This window comes from Haplochromis burtoni, unplaced genomic scaffold, assembly GCF_018398535.1.
Source record: "Haplochromis burtoni strain Fernald_Lab_line unplaced genomic scaffold, NCSU_Asbu1 Contig_36, whole genome shotgun sequence".
NCBI lineage: Eukaryota > Metazoa > Chordata > Actinopteri > Cichliformes > Cichlidae > Haplochromis > Haplochromis burtoni.
The window spans coordinates 374401-391653 of record NW_024582397.1 but is presented as its reverse complement, the minus strand read 5'-3'; the positions used below and the strand labels follow the sequence as shown (position 1 = coordinate 391653).

The 17253-nt window shown below is 37.9% G+C and overlaps 1 protein-coding gene across 8 annotated transcripts in view; it reads right to left on the bottom strand.

The window, feature by feature from the left end:
* Positions 1–17253, bottom strand: part of nbeab (neurobeachin b) — a 201929-nt gene that overhangs the window by 138500 nt on the left and 46176 nt on the right. For all 8 annotated transcript variants that reach the window (XM_005926454.2, XM_042219652.1, XM_042219654.1 and 5 more), the window contains exons 2-8: positions 15507–15738; positions 13725–13825; positions 13397–13492; positions 11821–11942; positions 9813–9939; positions 6360–6479; positions 4167–4313 (exon numbers count right to left, since the gene is read on the bottom strand). In XM_005926454.2, the coding sequence (XP_005926516.1) occupies positions 4167–4313; positions 6360–6479; positions 9813–9939; positions 11821–11942; positions 13397–13492; positions 13725–13825; positions 15507–15738 (945 nt within the window). The remainder of the gene's footprint in view (positions 1–4166; positions 4314–6359; positions 6480–9812; positions 9940–11820; positions 11943–13396; positions 13493–13724; positions 13826–15506; positions 15739–17253) is intronic.

Sequence of the window (17253 nt, the reverse complement as noted above, 5' to 3'; positions counted from 1 at the left end):
TGCTTTTGCTTGTTTTGCACTGACATTGTAATTTTCTTTTCCAATACAGTCATGAAGCACAGACAAATTGGGGACGAGTTTTGCCAATACAGCTGAAAACACATTCAAATTAAAGCTGGCGGTTGGCAGTTTAGCTTCAAATTGCTGTGCCACCTCACATCTATAGTAATAAGAGGAAGAAAACGGATTATAAATTTACGCCCAGCTGAGGGAAATAAACCAGCGACTTGATGATTATGATGATAATTCAATGTTTTACTGGGACTGTGTGTCTTGTAAGAATAACTGCATCATATTTACCACAGTGCCTTTACCAACATGTCTCATAAAGCACAGGTTAAATGAGTCAGTGGTTTAGTAACACATTCAATATGGCTACCATAACAAACTGCTGATCGATGACAGACTAGTCTCAATTTACTCAATCAATTAGCTGTTGACAGATGAGCTGAATTAATCTGTCAGTGCAGTGTGAACGCAGAAATCAATTTCTCTAATCAGGAGGGCTGAATTATTAATGGGTGAAAGAAATGCTTTTCCTTCCCTCTCTGACTTGTGGGCAGCAAGACTGTGGTGGTGAGATAAAGAGAGACAGAGAACTGAAGCAACAGTGATGAAACAACCATCTGGTCCTAGAGGGACTGTAGATAAATACAGTATGTTCCGCAACATGGCAAACAGGGTTTGCGCACCTGTCCAAAACACATCTAAATCTGGGATTCTTTTTCTCAGTGAGGAATAAATGGATAAAAAAAATGTGATCTGACTCAGATTGTCAAATTCTACAATGAGTATGGTTTCTATTCTGACTGCCTCTGAAGTGCAGAGTTGTAAGTGGGTGGCAGCCTTTAGTAGAAACTTACATTTGGAAGTTTTTAATAATCTTTATTATTAAACAACAAGTACAAGTATTGCACAACACTACCTTGCATCTTTTGAAATTTAATAATACTATTTGACATTTTCATTCCGTTTTGTTACACATGTTACAGTTTCGTCTCTGCCTAAAGTGCTATGAACCTTTTTCAACATGATGCTAGTAAATATGTCTATTTATAGAGATTTATAGAGGTGTTATATCAGTTTCCTCACAGCACTGAAACTGAGAGGGTTTAATGACATATCTACGTACAGTCCGATGATAAAAAAGCATAAGAGATAATCTCTTTGTCTGCTATGATCAGGTCCACACAGCGGACATCATGCATCTCATCATGAAGTCTCTAACATCCTTCAAAAGTTTCAACTCATGGAACCCAAGTGGCAAGAAATAACAAGCTCCACTGCTTTGCACTTTTGTGCGATCCTTGCCGCAGTGTGAAAATAATGATCCCATGGGTTTTGGGCTATCAAACCCTGTAGCGTGACAGCATCATTCCATAGGCCAGACACTCATAAAAAAGAATTAGAGTGCAGTTCCTCCTTTTTTCTACTAGTCCCAAAGGCTGCCACTGACCAGGGGCAACCCAGTCTCTCTGCACACCACAGGAAGACACTTAGAGGACTGCAACACTCCCTGTTGCCTGTGATACAAGTAAAAAAATAACACAATATACCCGCGTATGACTTTCATTTTCTTCTGCTACCGACCTTTGTGTGTCTTTAATACAGTGAACTAACTATCCAACTACAAATTAAAATAAAGGCAATTTTTCACTTCCAAATAAACACTGTTTTTCAGTATTAACCCAATGTTTGAAGATTAAGTACCATTAAATATCTGTGTGCGCTGTAAGCCCCATTTTGCTGTTTTATTACAACTGTCAAGGGTTTGCATTTTTCTTTCTGTATATTGTTTCTTACTTGCTGGAAAAAAAAAGTCACATATCTATCATCTGCATGGTTTTTGTTTTGTAGGCTGTTAGTTTTCTGTTTTACTGACTTTGCTTGGCATTGTTTTGTTTTACTTCCGGCTTTGGTCCGTTTCCCATCGGCTCCTCACTAGTTATTTATAAAAATTACTGTTGGGATTATTTTGTAAAGCAACACATTCCTGTGGATTATCTGAAGTTTTTGTGATTCGGTTTTCTTACATAGTCAAAAGTATTTGGCCATGTTCACTTTACATGTACAGGAGCTGCTTGGGCATGAAGCTCACAGTTTTTATGTTGATATTAATGTTGGTGCCAGAGGAGGTTTGGAAGTTTCCAGTTAGTAAATCAGTAGAGTGTTGGCCGCAAACTGACTTGTTGCAATTGTGGCACATATGAATCCAGTGAGAGAGAATGATCCATTCTTTCACAAATGTTTGTAAAGGCATACTGCACAGTTAGAGGTCAAATACTTTGGGCAACAGTGGACCAGATTTGTGCCCCAATATCTTCTCCTGTAGCTTGTGTTTCATACTGCAGTGCAGTGTTGTTACAAATTTCATGGGCTAATCTACCTTATGTAGAACACATATGATAGTGATAATAGAAAACAAAGGAAAAACAAAGTGCATCATGTGAAAAACTGTTAATCATGGCACAACTGTTTTAACTTGTCAAATACAGATGACATTATTTCCAAGAGAATAAAGAAAAGTGAAAAAAGAAAAAAGAAGAAAATATTAGGAATAAGTATGCAGAGAGGGGATTTTTTAGGCTTTCTGTTTAAAGAACTCCCAGACCTCGTGAGTCATTACCTGACTTTTGAAGATTAACTAACTGCTAAAACGGGAGTAATGAATGGAGAGAAAAGAAATATGTCAGCTGCTGTCAGGCACAGTGTGTCCAGAAGCACCTCTAACTGTATCTGTCAAAGTCTGTGAATGTCAAGTCAATCATAAAGTTTGAACTTTACAAGAAAAAAGTTGTTTGTTTGTACTTTAAACGAAATAAACAGAAGTACATCCAAGTTCAGAGCCTGAAGAAGAAATCTAGCTAACACAACACAGTCAGATTTACAGCCATAAATCATAACATGCACTAGAAACGGTAACCCTAGGCAGCAATAATCTCTGCATTTAAACTAAGTGCAGTTACGGTTACACTGAATACACTGTGGGAGTAAGTGAAAGCATGTCGAACATCAAACATGGAGGAAAGGACCACGGATTAGAGAATAAATCATACATCAGAGGCGATGGTTTTTCTCAGGCCCTGCTGAGTTCAGACAGTATAAAGTTGAGTGTATAGTACACAGTCTAACAGATGTATGCTGAGATTGGCTGCACTCAGACTCCTCCAGGCAATTCTGAATTAAAACAGACCTCTCGTCATTTGTATAGCACTCCCACTACAACAATAAATCAGTGGGGTAGACAACTGTCTGACCTTTCTCCCCAACTCACCTGTCTAGGTCTTAAAAACATTGTTCACAACTTCACAAACTGCAGATAATTGTCTCCCCTGGGGACATTTATTCTTCATTATTTCAAGAATTCTGAACGATTGCTTTGCTGTGTCTTAATAGAAGATCATGAAATGCAGTTAAGGAGGGGAACAACAAGTAACCAGCCATTAGCAAAAAGAGAAAACAATGATTTCTCTGAGAATTTCCTGGGCATCAGTAGACCTGACTTAAATCATCTTCAGCAGGGTAGCTTTTACTTAGTAAGTTTGTCTTTAAAACAGCTGGAGACAAAACACTAGTGGCACAAATTGGTCACTGAGAGTGCAAACTGCATGAGTCACATCTTGTGTTCAGGGTTTATTTAGCATGAAATGCCATTCCTACTTTTGTGAGAGGGTGTTGGGCTTAACACTGAAGAAACAGAACAGAAACAGCCTTTTGTGAGCATCTGGGACAAAAGTGAGACAATAAGGAGAATAATCTGAAAGTAAACAGGCACCTCCTTTTTCTTGCAGATCAGTGGGATGTTTTGTCAACATATAATAAATATTCACACTGTAATCCCTATTTTGGGAGGTCAGTTTCCTTTTATATTCACATTCATGTTCTGATTTTTGTTAAGATGCTCGGGAGCGCTCCACCTGCTGCAGCTGATATAACTTGGCTCATGTCTCTATACCCTCAGAGGGCCTGCTGCTTTCCTCTGTGTACTGTGCCATTATTCCCCAGAAGTAGGTAATTTATGCAGCCGTTTATCTGGGAGGAAAAGCAGGACAGCGATACAAGGCAAAGGAACTACAGCAGGACAGAGCTGCTCATTGATTTCACAGATGGATTGGTAATGCAGACTGCTTACATGTAATCTAATTTAGGCACCCACAAGCACATACCTTATAGCCTGGTCCTAGCTGATGAATTGCAAATATCTGAGCGGGATTGAGAGCTTCGCTGAACACAAAGACAGCTCCTAGCTGTCCGCAGAACACTCTGTTAGCATCCGCTGTCTCTGAGGACCCAAGGAAGCACTTATCATAACTCTGCAAGAGGGACATAGAAAAAGAGGCAACACCATCAGGGACTAGAAGAAAAAGAAAAAATATATATATCACACAGCTCTATTACGCAGAGGTCAAAAAGTAAAATGTAAAATATTTGATTTTTCAAATGGGTCCTTCAAATGTGTTTTATTTTCTATTCCAGCCAAGAAATTCAATTTCGTTTTTCAAAATAACATTCTCTCATGTTGTTTCAGTGTTTACGTTGACAATTCCCTGATGGAAAGAATTTCCTAACGGCTCTGATTTACAAAGACATGAAACCTCTATATTATCTCTGTGGTAGTGAAGAAATGTGCTCTAGTTACATCCAGCACCAAATCGAAGGGCAATTTACAGCGGCAACAGCAAATTGCATAACAAGTGAAGATCTATAAAAGAGGTTCAATGGAAGAATAAAAACATCAGATTAGTTGATAGAGATCTGGTTCTATTTAACCCTGTAAAAATGCTGTTTTACGTCCAACATGTGTAAGATTTAAAGCAAACAGTCAACCAAAACATTACCACATATATTTATGCTAACTAAGAAATACAGCTTTAGTGGACTGTATTACTTAGAAAGACACAATAATCTATATCTGAGTTGTAGTTAAGAACAGAATAAGGCAATTAAAAAGGATATCTAAAGATGACAGCATTTAACCTTTAAGATTGTAGCCTCAATAGCAAAGAAACAGAAGAAGAAATCAAAATTATACATATAATGCATGTTAGATGTCTTCCAACTAAGTAAAGCAAATTCACTGTCTACAAAACAGAGCTTTTCAGCAAATATACAGTCCTTAACAAATTTATTTACCACCTGTCAAAATAACAAGAAAACCCAAATATTTAAAAAAGAAAAAAAAAATCTGCCAAAATCTTGTTTATAGCTAAAACCTATATTGTTACTTAGACAAAAAAAAGTCACATTTCAGTTCATGTGAATTCATGTTTTTATGCCCTCTGGTCTTCTCAGAAATCAATCAAGCACAACATTCAACCACTAAAACTTTTCTGTTAGTGGGTGTACCCCGCCTTTCTGCCTATGAAAGCTGGGATAGATTCCAGTGACCCTGTTAAGGATAAATGGAAGAGAATGGATGGAAGGACGGGATGCGGGAAAACAACTGTAATTTAGCGTCTTAATAAAAAGTTTTAAAAGTTTATTTAAAAATTATTTTATCTGCTTTTCTGTAAAACAATAAATTTGAAAATTTGTGGCCAACAACAACAATTACAATTCAGCAAAATAAATATAATATAACAAAATAAAAATATAATTTTTAGTGAAAACTGATGCATAGTGATGGATTAGCCATCACAGAAACATATTTTGGAAATTACAGAAAATGTTCATTTAGGACAGCTCTGGCTTAAAGCACATTGCCAGGTTGTCTAATAAATGTGTTGCTCACTGCTGTGACCAGAGACCTGCTTATGTCTATGGAATACTGCAAATGTTCATGTTTTTCTTCATGTATCGCAACATTTCTTTACAAAAAAATCACAAATTAAGGCATCTTCATTTAATGTGGTTGAATATTTCATGAACTACACTTGGTTCAAAGCACACCTTTCTAAATGTGTTTCCTCTCTGCAAGCCCAAATGCAACACTAATCATTTCTAAATAACTGTGCGAAATCATCTGAACATACAAATATTCTGTTAGACTGTAAATCACCTTGTTATCACACATTTTAAAAAAAGACATCCTCAGTCTAATGGAAGTTATTATTTACACATAAAACAGCTACTGGGTCTCAAAATTGTATTCTGATATCTACTGCAGCACAACCGGGACAAACAGATGTTCAAATAAAGAGTGAAACCCTAGACAGACTTCAGAGGAAAACAGTGAGTTAAAACTCATTTTCTCATTTCATCAATGAGAATTATTGAGGATGTATACATGTTTTACTCCCACAGAGCGCGAGCCATCCGAAACATTGATGTGGCAGCCTTAGTCAGCCTTGTGCCAGGAAGCATTAAAATCACGACAAAACGGCAACAGTGAGAAAAAGTAACAAATAAGGAGGACTTACATCATTTGTGTTGACGTGCCATGCCATGTCTCCATAAGAAACAAGCTGTCCGTTAACATAGCATCTGATTTCACTGTTCCTCCAGCGGCTGTAGATGTGGACTATACTGATCATGTACCACTAAAGGTGAGAAAGAAATCAGATTGAGATTTAAAGAATACAGCATTATGTATTTAGGTCATTAATGTTTTAACTAAATGTATAATTTAGTTTATAAAACAACATCACAAATAATTTTAAATGAATCACAAAGTTCAAAAGAACAATGGAAATGAAGCTTGCTACACAATGTTCTCAGATTTACAAAGGAGGAGAGTAAATAATAGATCAGAGGACAGGCCAAAGGGACGCAAGACAGCTAATTTTTATCACACACAAAAGGAAGGTAAATACTGGAGAACTGCAGCCAAAGGGGTGAGAGGGTGCAACAATAAAAAAACAATTTAAAAATTAGCAAGAGGGAGAAAGTTGTTTCTTATTAACTATATGCTAAAAGAGGTAAACATTAATGGTCTGTTATTATATTATTTCACCGCCCATTTCACAAGGTGAAGCTGTTCAATTGCTTGTCAACACAAATCAGCCAGTCATATAGCAGCAACCACCTGAAGTTCAACCCGAGCATCGCAATGGAGACAAAAGTTAATTTAAATCACTTTAAACATGACGTGGTTGCTGGTGTCTGCTGATGTACTGGGATTTCACGACCATTACTAGGATGGTAATGGTTGGGGGTTTCTTTCCACTTTTTGGGTTCCTTAGTACCAACTGAGCATTCACTAAATGTTACACAATACATGATTATTGTTGCTGACCATGTCCATCTCTTTATGACCACAGTATACTCATCTTCTGATTGCTCATTCCAGCAGGATTACATGTTGTGTCACAAACCATCTAAAACTGGTGTCTTGAGCATGATGATGAATTCACTGTACAAAAAAATGACCTCTACAACCATCGCATTTCAATCCTTTGGGATGTGGTTGAACACAAGATTGCGGATGTACAACTGGATGAACAACTCTGCAGCAACTGTGTGAAGTTATCACGTCAACGTGTACCAGATTCCTGGGGGAATCATTCAAGCATCTTGTTGAACTGATGCCACAAAGACTTAATGCAGTTCTGAAGGAAAAAGTAGTTCCAGCCCTGAAAGCATTAGGTACTAGCAAGGCGAACCTAAAGAAGTGAACAGTGAGTGTATTTATATATTTGACCATATCAACTGTTCATCTGCAAAAAAAACAAAAACAAACAAACAGTAACTAAAACTTAATTCTTCTAAATTAATTCTCAATTCTTTATATAATAAGAAATAGGAAACTGTAAGCAATAGTAGCAGGAATTGGAAGCAGCAGTTGGAAATGTGGAAAGTGGGACAAAGGCACACCAGGCAGAAGCAAAACAATGTGGATTAAATGATATCAAGTAGAAAAATATATTTTTTCCACCTTTTATTAAGATATATTTTCGGTCTTTTTACTTTTTGTGCCTTTACTTGAGAGTAGGAACATGGCATGTAGCAAAGAGACAGTGACACTGCAGTCCAGGCAATATATGTGGCCTCTTAATTATGAGTTTTTAAAAATGTTAATTCGATGTTGCTTTTTATTAAAAATACTGCAGAACTCCTTTGAATTGGTGTCTGCACTGCTCTTGGACTTGCTCCCTCTGTCAAGCTGCTTGTGCCGATAACAATAAGACGCCCAATGCAGAACTGCATACCACTATAAAGCACTCAGGCTGCTCATAATATGAACATAGGGTAAGACTGAGACAATCAGTCACAGCAGCAGGAAACAGATTGTCCATCTCCTACAGTACGTGACTATGCTCACTTTTTATTAGTTTGACCCAGGAAGGGCAATGTGAGCAGTCTAATAGAATTACTGCTACTTCACACAAAGGTAAGGACACTTAAAGTAGGACTCCTGGTTATGGGGAAGAATGCAAGCTACCTGTACTTATCCACAGATGTCTCAACTCAAAATCAATTAAAAACTCAATTTACAACAAGTTGTCTTCTACGTTATTCCACAAAACCATACCTGCAGTGTGACACTTGGAATGAGACGAATAGTTGTTCCCAGGTCTTATGTGAAGCCTCTAATTGTTTGACACATGCTTAGAGACAGCTTTCATTCTCTGCAGGGATAGGTACGCTACACTGACACTTCATGCTAAGTTAAGTTTCATATTCTCATCTACATTTACATCCAATTAGACCTGTTAAGACTGCTCAGGGGCTTTAAATACATTCACGTTTATATGGAAACATACACAGCATGACTTATGTGTAGTGATTTGGTGTAACAATAAGTTCAAGACATTAATATAGTATAGAGACAAAGGCAACAAGCACAATTGTCAATTTAAGAAAACGGAACAGGGAATTGCAATTGGGATCAAGAAACAGTTCAAGAGAATTTATTTTTTACCGCCAAGCTTATTAAATCCCCTAATCCACACTGGCATGTTTGTTTGTTTTTTCCTGACAGTACACTGAAAAATAATCATATCAAAAGGAAAGAGTTTCTGCACCCCTGAGCCCATGCGGCCCTTTATTTGTTATACTTTTAGATAATAAAACAACTGCATTGATGCAGAAAAGCTCTTTGCACCTACTGTTTCCGCCACACAGAAGATACACTAGGAATCGATAGAGGGTGGCATGCTGGTCCAGTGGTTAGCACTGTCACCTCACAGCAAGAAGCTTCCTGGTTTGAACGCAAGCTGTGGTCGTTCTCCAGGAGTTTCCTACAGCTGCACTGGTTTCCTCCCACAGTTCAAAGACATGCTTGTCAGCTTAATTGGTGATTCTAAATTGGCCATAGATGTGAGGTGGATAAAGCGCTTGAAGTGTGTAAAATAAAGTGTCGGACTTTGAATGACAATGAAGAACATAAAACGTACTATATGAATACAAGTACACTGCATTACACTATAATCAAATCTATAAGAGGAAATACACTAAAAACAAGGAATATCATCAACAGACATCATGTATATGGACTGTTAGGGTTAGACTTACTTATTTTTACAGCTACTACACATTTTTCCAGTTTTCATCATGAAATATATAAATGTTTTCATCACCACAGACCTTACTAGGAATAGATAGAGTCCATGGGTACAGATAATGTAACTGAAAGAAGTCTAAATAATGATATATGGTCTAGAACAGCGGTGTCCAAACCCAGGCCTAGAGTGCCGGTGTCCTGCAGGTTTTAGATGTGTCCTTGATCCATCACAGTTGATTTAAATGGCTAAATTACCTCCTCAACATGTCTTGAAGTTCTCCAGAGGCCTGGTAATAAACTAATCATTTGATTCAGGTGTGTTGACCCAGGGTAAGATCTAAAACCTGCAGGACACCGGCCCTCGAGTCCTGGAGTCGGCCAAGCCTGGTCTAGAACACTTGGAGCAGGAACAAACCAAAAGTGCTCTTACCTTCCTGGGCTGAAAATCATACTTCACACAATGCTGAAACCCTTTTCCTTTGGACTTGAGAGATGTGATGATCAAGCAGTTACCAACAAAATGTGCAGAGTAGCCGATGCCCTTGCTGGTGCGAAAGCTGCAGAAAGAGATATTCACACAGTAAATCATGAGCTGGCAAACTTGACAGGGTAACCCAAATGTACTTAGCCACAAACAGAAAAAAAATATATTTTTAAAGCAACAAAAGCAGAACTTTTTGACTAGCAAATTATGCAGTCCAATTTCTTTATTTTTTCATCCTTTCAACTTCATTCGTATGTTTCCTCCTTAAGGCACCAAACAAAGAAAAAGAAATTAAGAAAACGGTGGCTTTGCACTGCATAATAAGTTTGTGGTCACGCTATTTTAAATACCTTGCACTGTGTGGCCAGAAAGCAATTTACAAAAGTAACTGACAAATAACTCATAAGAGAATTGTGATATTATACCTCAAGAATCACAAGAGCAAAGTAGCTGTAGTTATTTGTTCAGCTATATAGTGAATGGATTTAAACAAACAGAAAAGCGAGACTATGCTTTGACAACGCTCTCAATGGCAAATCGCTCCACTCTGATGTTCCTGCCTTCCTGGTAAAAGATATATTACAGAAGCACTGAGGAAATTCAACTTGTAAACAATAAGAACCGACCCTATACAGCCCACACTATGTACACGCACAAACAACCTTGCAATAGAACAATAGTTCTCCACTCGTAGCCTGCTTGGAATGAACATCTTTTTCATTGCTGACACGCAATACACTTTCACAATCCTCAGGTCTATATTAGTCTTCCATCTACAAAGACACACTCCACCACACCACCATCTAAGACAAACCGACCTCTTTGTCAAGGCAGATAAAGAGGATACAGGCCTGTGCAACGCAGGGCTGGATGCAGAGCTAGAGAAATATATGACCCACACACGGATACCGCTGAGGCAGCCAAGACACAGTGGACACACTCCTTTCTAAAGATACAATTCTTTTTGTTGTCTACATGCCCTACCAGTGAGCTGTGAGGCATTCAGAGCAAAGCATAAACAGGATTAGTTTGGCATATCTCACCTTTTTGTGGGACTGTACCAGTGCTGAATACAAACATGATTGGACGAATGCAAACATCACAGCTTAGCCATTTTTTTCCCTTTTTGATGTTGTACATCTGACAAACACAGAACAAGTCTCTCCAAGGTGAACAGACTCTTTCATTCACACTGAACTACCTATTGGGCAATTAGTCTTCTCTCTGACGTTTCATCTTTATTATTAGCTCGCTCTCCTACTACAATTCTTTTATATGTCGCTTTTGTATTTTTCTCCCAGAGTTCCTCTAATAAACAGAGCAGCCAAACATCACTGCACGTCTAGGTTATTGACTTTAGCACTAATTACTCACAAGCTCCTTCCTGGAAGGGCTGCTACGTGAGCCTTATGTGGCAGATATTCAAAACTAAATTAATACCTCCATAGCGTCTCCCAGAGCGGCAATTCACCACTGGAGTCGACAGTTGTGTAGCCGCTGTAGTTCATGGCTCTGTGGGTTTTAATCTCAATAATCTCACCTAATTCCCTATTCTTATTATAATTCGTGAATATTATCTGGCAAAAATGAAGCCCTTTTCACAAACCACATTACATAAGAGCTGCCAGTGTGTAAAAAACTGTCTGTAAAACTAGTTTAACCTTGAAAAACAAGTTGCAGTCATAATCTACTTAGACGAGAAAATCACTGTAGGTCACAGCATATCAGACACCATACTGCTTTGTCAATAAAACTGCTTGTAGCTTTATAGGCCTCTGCAGAGAGGGTATGATTTCTAATACAAAGCTAAAGCAATTAGAATGATGGAAAACTGGAAAGCGCAATTTACTTCTCTTTGGCGTCATAACGTGGCCTTACAGCACCTATGAGAGGGATGGGCGTGTACTGAGGACATTGGAAAAAGGAGTAAAAGCATAAGTTAGTGTGTACTCACCAGTAGAGATATGGTTTGTCCTTGTCCACGTTGATGTTATTTAAGGGATCCATTCTGAACCAGGTATTAAATGTAAACCCATTTTGATAAGGCCACTTAGCAATAGGAGGTAAAGCAATTGCCTAAAATAAAAAACAAACAGAAAAGATAGCAAAGGACAAATTCATGCACCATCAGAGATAGCTCCTTAAAATTATGTTCCCCTACTGCTATCGCTGAGTTACATGACAGGGTAAGCTAAATTATACAGACTAGTATGCACCTAAGCTTTATTCTTGTTTGCTTTGAAGAAAATAGGGGCAGTATATAAATTGAAGATAAATACTGGACTGGCTGCATAAAGTTTAACCAACTTTTGCAGCTTCCCTGCAATGCACAGGTCCTGCTCTACTATACAAATGTTATTTTAGTCCATTGTTAGATGGCATAGTGACATCATAATATATAATATACAGTATATCTGAATATTCAGATTTTTTGGCTATACATTTGATGTAGTTACTGTTGTGAAGTTAAAATGACACAATGACTCATAAGGTGTTACCGGTTCATAAATGCTACATATGGGTCATTTTAGTCCATTGGTAGGTGGTTGCTGGGCACTATGATAGCATTATAATATCTGATTTGTATAAGACGCTTCAGGGGCCTTAGATGTACCTCTTTGTGCCAGTTTTGGCTGCTGAACGAGTTCTCGTGTAGGAGGAGTTCACACACAGAGAGAGACTGGTGTATTATAGTAGGATAATATGCTACTATACTATACCATATGAATTAAAATTAAACATAAATATATAAATCAGTAATGTAAATTAAAATGTTCATAATTTCACCTACAAAAAAAATACAAAAAGAATATCCCTGGATCCATACTTTCATTCCATTTTTGAGACTAACGTAAAGGAAAGTCTTTATTTTAATTATCCAAATATGTACCTCCACTTAAATACTGATGTTTAATAATTGCTCTGAAACTGTCGTCCATAGCGTTAGGTGTTGACATAATTCTCATGCAGACTACATTATCAGCACATGTGTTCAGCCTCTTTGACATAAATCTGCTTGAGTTCCACTTTTATTTGAGTGAATTTGCAATTAATCTCAAAGACTTTCGGGAGTTTAGTTTAAAATAACTTTTAAACCATCAGTTTAAAAAAAAAACAAAAAAACATTTAATGACATCACTGTGACACCTCATTTACTTGCTTTAATCAGGATCCTGCAATATGTTGATTAAAAATCCAGCAAACCAGAAAAAAAAAAACATCAACAAGGCTTTTGATCTTGCAAAGCCTTAATGAGGAAAAGGCACAGTATGGTATATTCCACATTATAGAAAGTGTATTGCCCACTATGCAGACCAAAAAGTACCTGAGATGCAGTTTGTGTATGTGGATACACCTCCCCTTATTCCCCCTTTCTTAACAGAACCCTTTGTTACCTGTGTAATCTTTGATTTTAAGGTTCATTTGCATCTTTTTATTGCATTTTCACACTGTGCATGCAAAAAAAGTTCATGCTTGCAATGCATGTATGAAAACTGCTTCATGGCAGAATGTACAATCTGAAAGCTTACTGCTGCGCTGCGACCAGGAAAGTTGAAGAAGGCATCCGGACCGTGTCTCTGAGGCATCTGATTGAGCACCGACAACATTTTGACTGCATGCTTCGGCTGCACAGGTGGCAAAGATAAAAAGGGTATAGATAAGACAGCAAGGCTTTCTCTGTGGCTGGCTGGACAGCAGACATTCAATAGCTTTTCAGTTACTTCATCCAATCATTCGACAGTAAGTCAATTACAGAACAAGCCACAGACCGATCAGTGTTGATGGGTTTCTTGAGGCGACTCCAGTGACAGTGTCAAACAATCACACACATGTACAGCTCGTCCTGGTATTACTCACCCAGAGGCCTCCTTCTCCTCGCAACATGCTGAAGAGCATTTTTAGTTCCCTCACTGTGATGCTGTAGCTGGCCAGTACTCCCAACATATCCACTAGCAAATCTTTAAAGACAAAGATAACATAAACACATCACGTGCAGCTGCACTTTGCTGATATTATAATTCATCCACGCTGGAGGTTTTCCTGGAGTTTCTCATGGGGAAAAGTATTCATATGACTGAACATCTGAGATAATGGAAACAATTTTACTTCAGATTACAGTTCATTGTCCGTGAAATTCTTATATTTAACACAGAAAAGCCGAAATTGCATGGAGAATGACTTGGAACACTGCAGCAAAAATGCATTTTAATTTCATCATCTGAAGCATAATTTAGAAGTAAGATGGGGTACGGGTGTAATTTGCACAGCCCAGCATGTCAGTGACAATGACTTCAGTACACAAAACCGCAGTGACAAAAAACTCATCTCTAACATTAATCTTCATAGACTGAGGGGTTCTGAGCTCAGTTGTTTCTACATCCTTGTGTGTCTATTTCTACCTGAAGGTGTTATCAAATAGATATAATATAATCCTGGTGCCACATTTTAATTACGTCTGTATTTTATTCGAAGCTCTGCAACAAAAAAACCCCCAAAACTTTAGTTTCTAACCAATACATGTAAAATATTGCAGGATAAGTAAACAGTAAAATACAGTAGTTTATATTTAATATTAAGTGCTTTTGTGAAACGAGAATACATGTGCGTGAATGCAATGGAGTGAACAGTAGTGAAGGCAGATGAGTTTAAATACCAGGGATCAAACATCCAAAGCAATGGACAGTGCACAAGAGAGGTGGAAAAAGAGAGTGCAGGTACAGTGAAGTGGGCAAAGATGAGTTTCAGGGGTTAGTTGTGACAGAAGTATAGCAGCGAGAATGAAAAAGGAGGTTTATAAGACTATAGCGAGATCTGTTATGAGGTATGGTTTGGAGGCGGTGGCATTGACAAAAAGATTGGGAAAGAAGGTGGAAGCAGCTAAGACTTTCAGTGTGAATGACCAGGAGAGACATTCCCTCTTTTATACTATGTAAGATAAAGTATATTAGGAGGAGACAAAGTTAGAGAAGTAAGGCTAATGTGGTTTGGACATGTGAAGAAAAGGGACAAAGGATGTTGAATATGGAGCTCCCAGAGAGTAGGCAAAGAGGAAGATCACAGGCAAGATGATTCATGGATGTAGTGAAAGAGGACATGCAAACGGGGATAGGGTGAGATGGAGGCAGATGATCAACTGTGGCAACCCAGTTCAAGGCTATTGTGACTTTTCCCAAAAACTGATGTGTCAAAAGAATTGTGTGGATTTGCTAAATTACTGAACAAAATCTAATCCCCATACACACTTAATTTCCTTCATATTTTCAATGAGAATCATCAAGTACACTGTTGTCTTCACTACTTGGTTTTGAAGAAATTTGTTGATGTTTTTATATTTTTTAATCATGTTACTATAGAACTGTTTTGGATAAAATTTAGGGCTAAGTCGCCTTTTTTTTTTTTTTTTAACGGAAACCTTCAGCAAAAAGTACAGAGAAATTGTCTTTTTGACTGAAGCTAAATCCTAACAGACATTCTTATGTACTTTCTAGATATAAACATCATATTCATTACCATCAATTCATCTGAAAAAAAACAACAACAACAACAACAACAACAAAGAAAACCCCAAACAAAACACACATACTACGTCTACTACAGGCAAAAAATGACAGAAATGACAGAATCATATCGTTATCGTACCTGCAATCATGTCATCCACTGAGCTCATTTTCAGCAACACCTGCTGGATAAGGCCCACTTCAGTGCTCGTTTGCAGATTTCGAACACTTTTTCGAAGGACCGCGGTAAACATGCTCCAGATTTCAGCCTGGCAGGTGATGTCACAGTGCTCCAGCAGCTCCACCAGGCAGCTGATGCTTTCCGCATCTTGGATAATGAAGTTGGTCTCCAGATCAAACTCACCACCCACCAACTGTAAAATAAGGTGAGACAGAAGGAAAATGTGTGAAGAGATTGAATTTTTATGCCTTTCACATTCTGCTTAAGATGTAGTTTATTCTATGTTAATGTAATAGTCCAGCAAGTAGCAACCTTTATTAAATTTATACACTGGACACTACTGTTTGACCCAGCTTTCAACCCTCCCCCCCCACACACACCTTTTTTTTTTTCCCCTAGGGGGGGAATTAACTAATAGGATCCTTTCATAAATGTTACACTTCACTACACTGATGGTTAGGGCTAGAACTGGAAAGAGAAAGTGAAAATCTTTTTCCTTCTACAAGATTTCGATCAGAATTTAAGCACCCATGAAAATAGAGCTGGCATACAACAAAATAAAAGGAGAAGGCAGATGGAGCCACTATAACTATACTGCTCCATTTAAAACACAATTGATAATCACTATTAAGAAAGTAGAAAAGTGCAATCGATAATGCAGTTCTTCGAGACCAAAAAGCATGAAATTAGCCCTTTAAAAAAGGGCATGGTATTTATGGAGTGTGTTGTCAACAACCTGCTGGTGGGCATCAAAGCAAGCAGGTGGAAAATGGACCTAGATACCCAATGCACATTACTGTGACTGACAGGTAATAGCTAGGTGAGAGCAAAAGCTGCCTAAAGTAGCAGAGAAAGACTAGTCCATGGAGGTATAAATAAGGCCTCACCTCAATCATCATCATCAGATCTTGGCACAATTACATTACAATGATGTGTGCTTCAGGGCTGCTAGGACTTCAAGTTCTGAATGACAGTCTTTGCTCCGAGTGCAGATAAAATAAAATATAGAAAAACCCTGCACAATAATGTACATATTCTCCCTCATCAGACACAGTCTGGCTGAGGTTTGAGGCTAAAAGTTATCTTTATTGGCCCACTTTGAGTTATTTGTGTTGCAACAAGAGTTCACATAATAGCTTTACACACAAAACAACAAGAACATCCACATTTATTACAAAATAATTGCAGGAAATGGAAAAATTCATAATGGGAACATTCATATGTAATGCTATTTGGTATTATGTACATAAAAGGGACTCAATATATAAGAGTCAGTCCTTACAGTCCTCCTATCAAGCATCATCAAACAATGACCTAAGAGCAATGTTAACTTTTCTATAGAGCAGATGGTTCAGGCAGTCTTTTATGTCTATAGACTTCCTAAGGAAACGTTTGCTATAAATGACCAAAAGCTTACCCATGACATCTTATTGGTCTACTGGTTGTGCTTTGTTGCCATCTCCCCACATTTAACAGCTGTTGCACATGTGGAGATCATAGAACTATAAATGGTAGAATAATTCTATAATTCTAAATAACATTAAAAAAATGAAATAAAATCACTTGTCAACATATTTAGAAAACCATTCTCAAACCAGACCTCTTCATCGGTCGATCAGTCTCTTGACAAAAACCAGAGACATTGATCAGTGAGATGCTAACAATAGCAGGTATTCACAGCTTGAAAACACAGGTGGTGGTGGTGGGG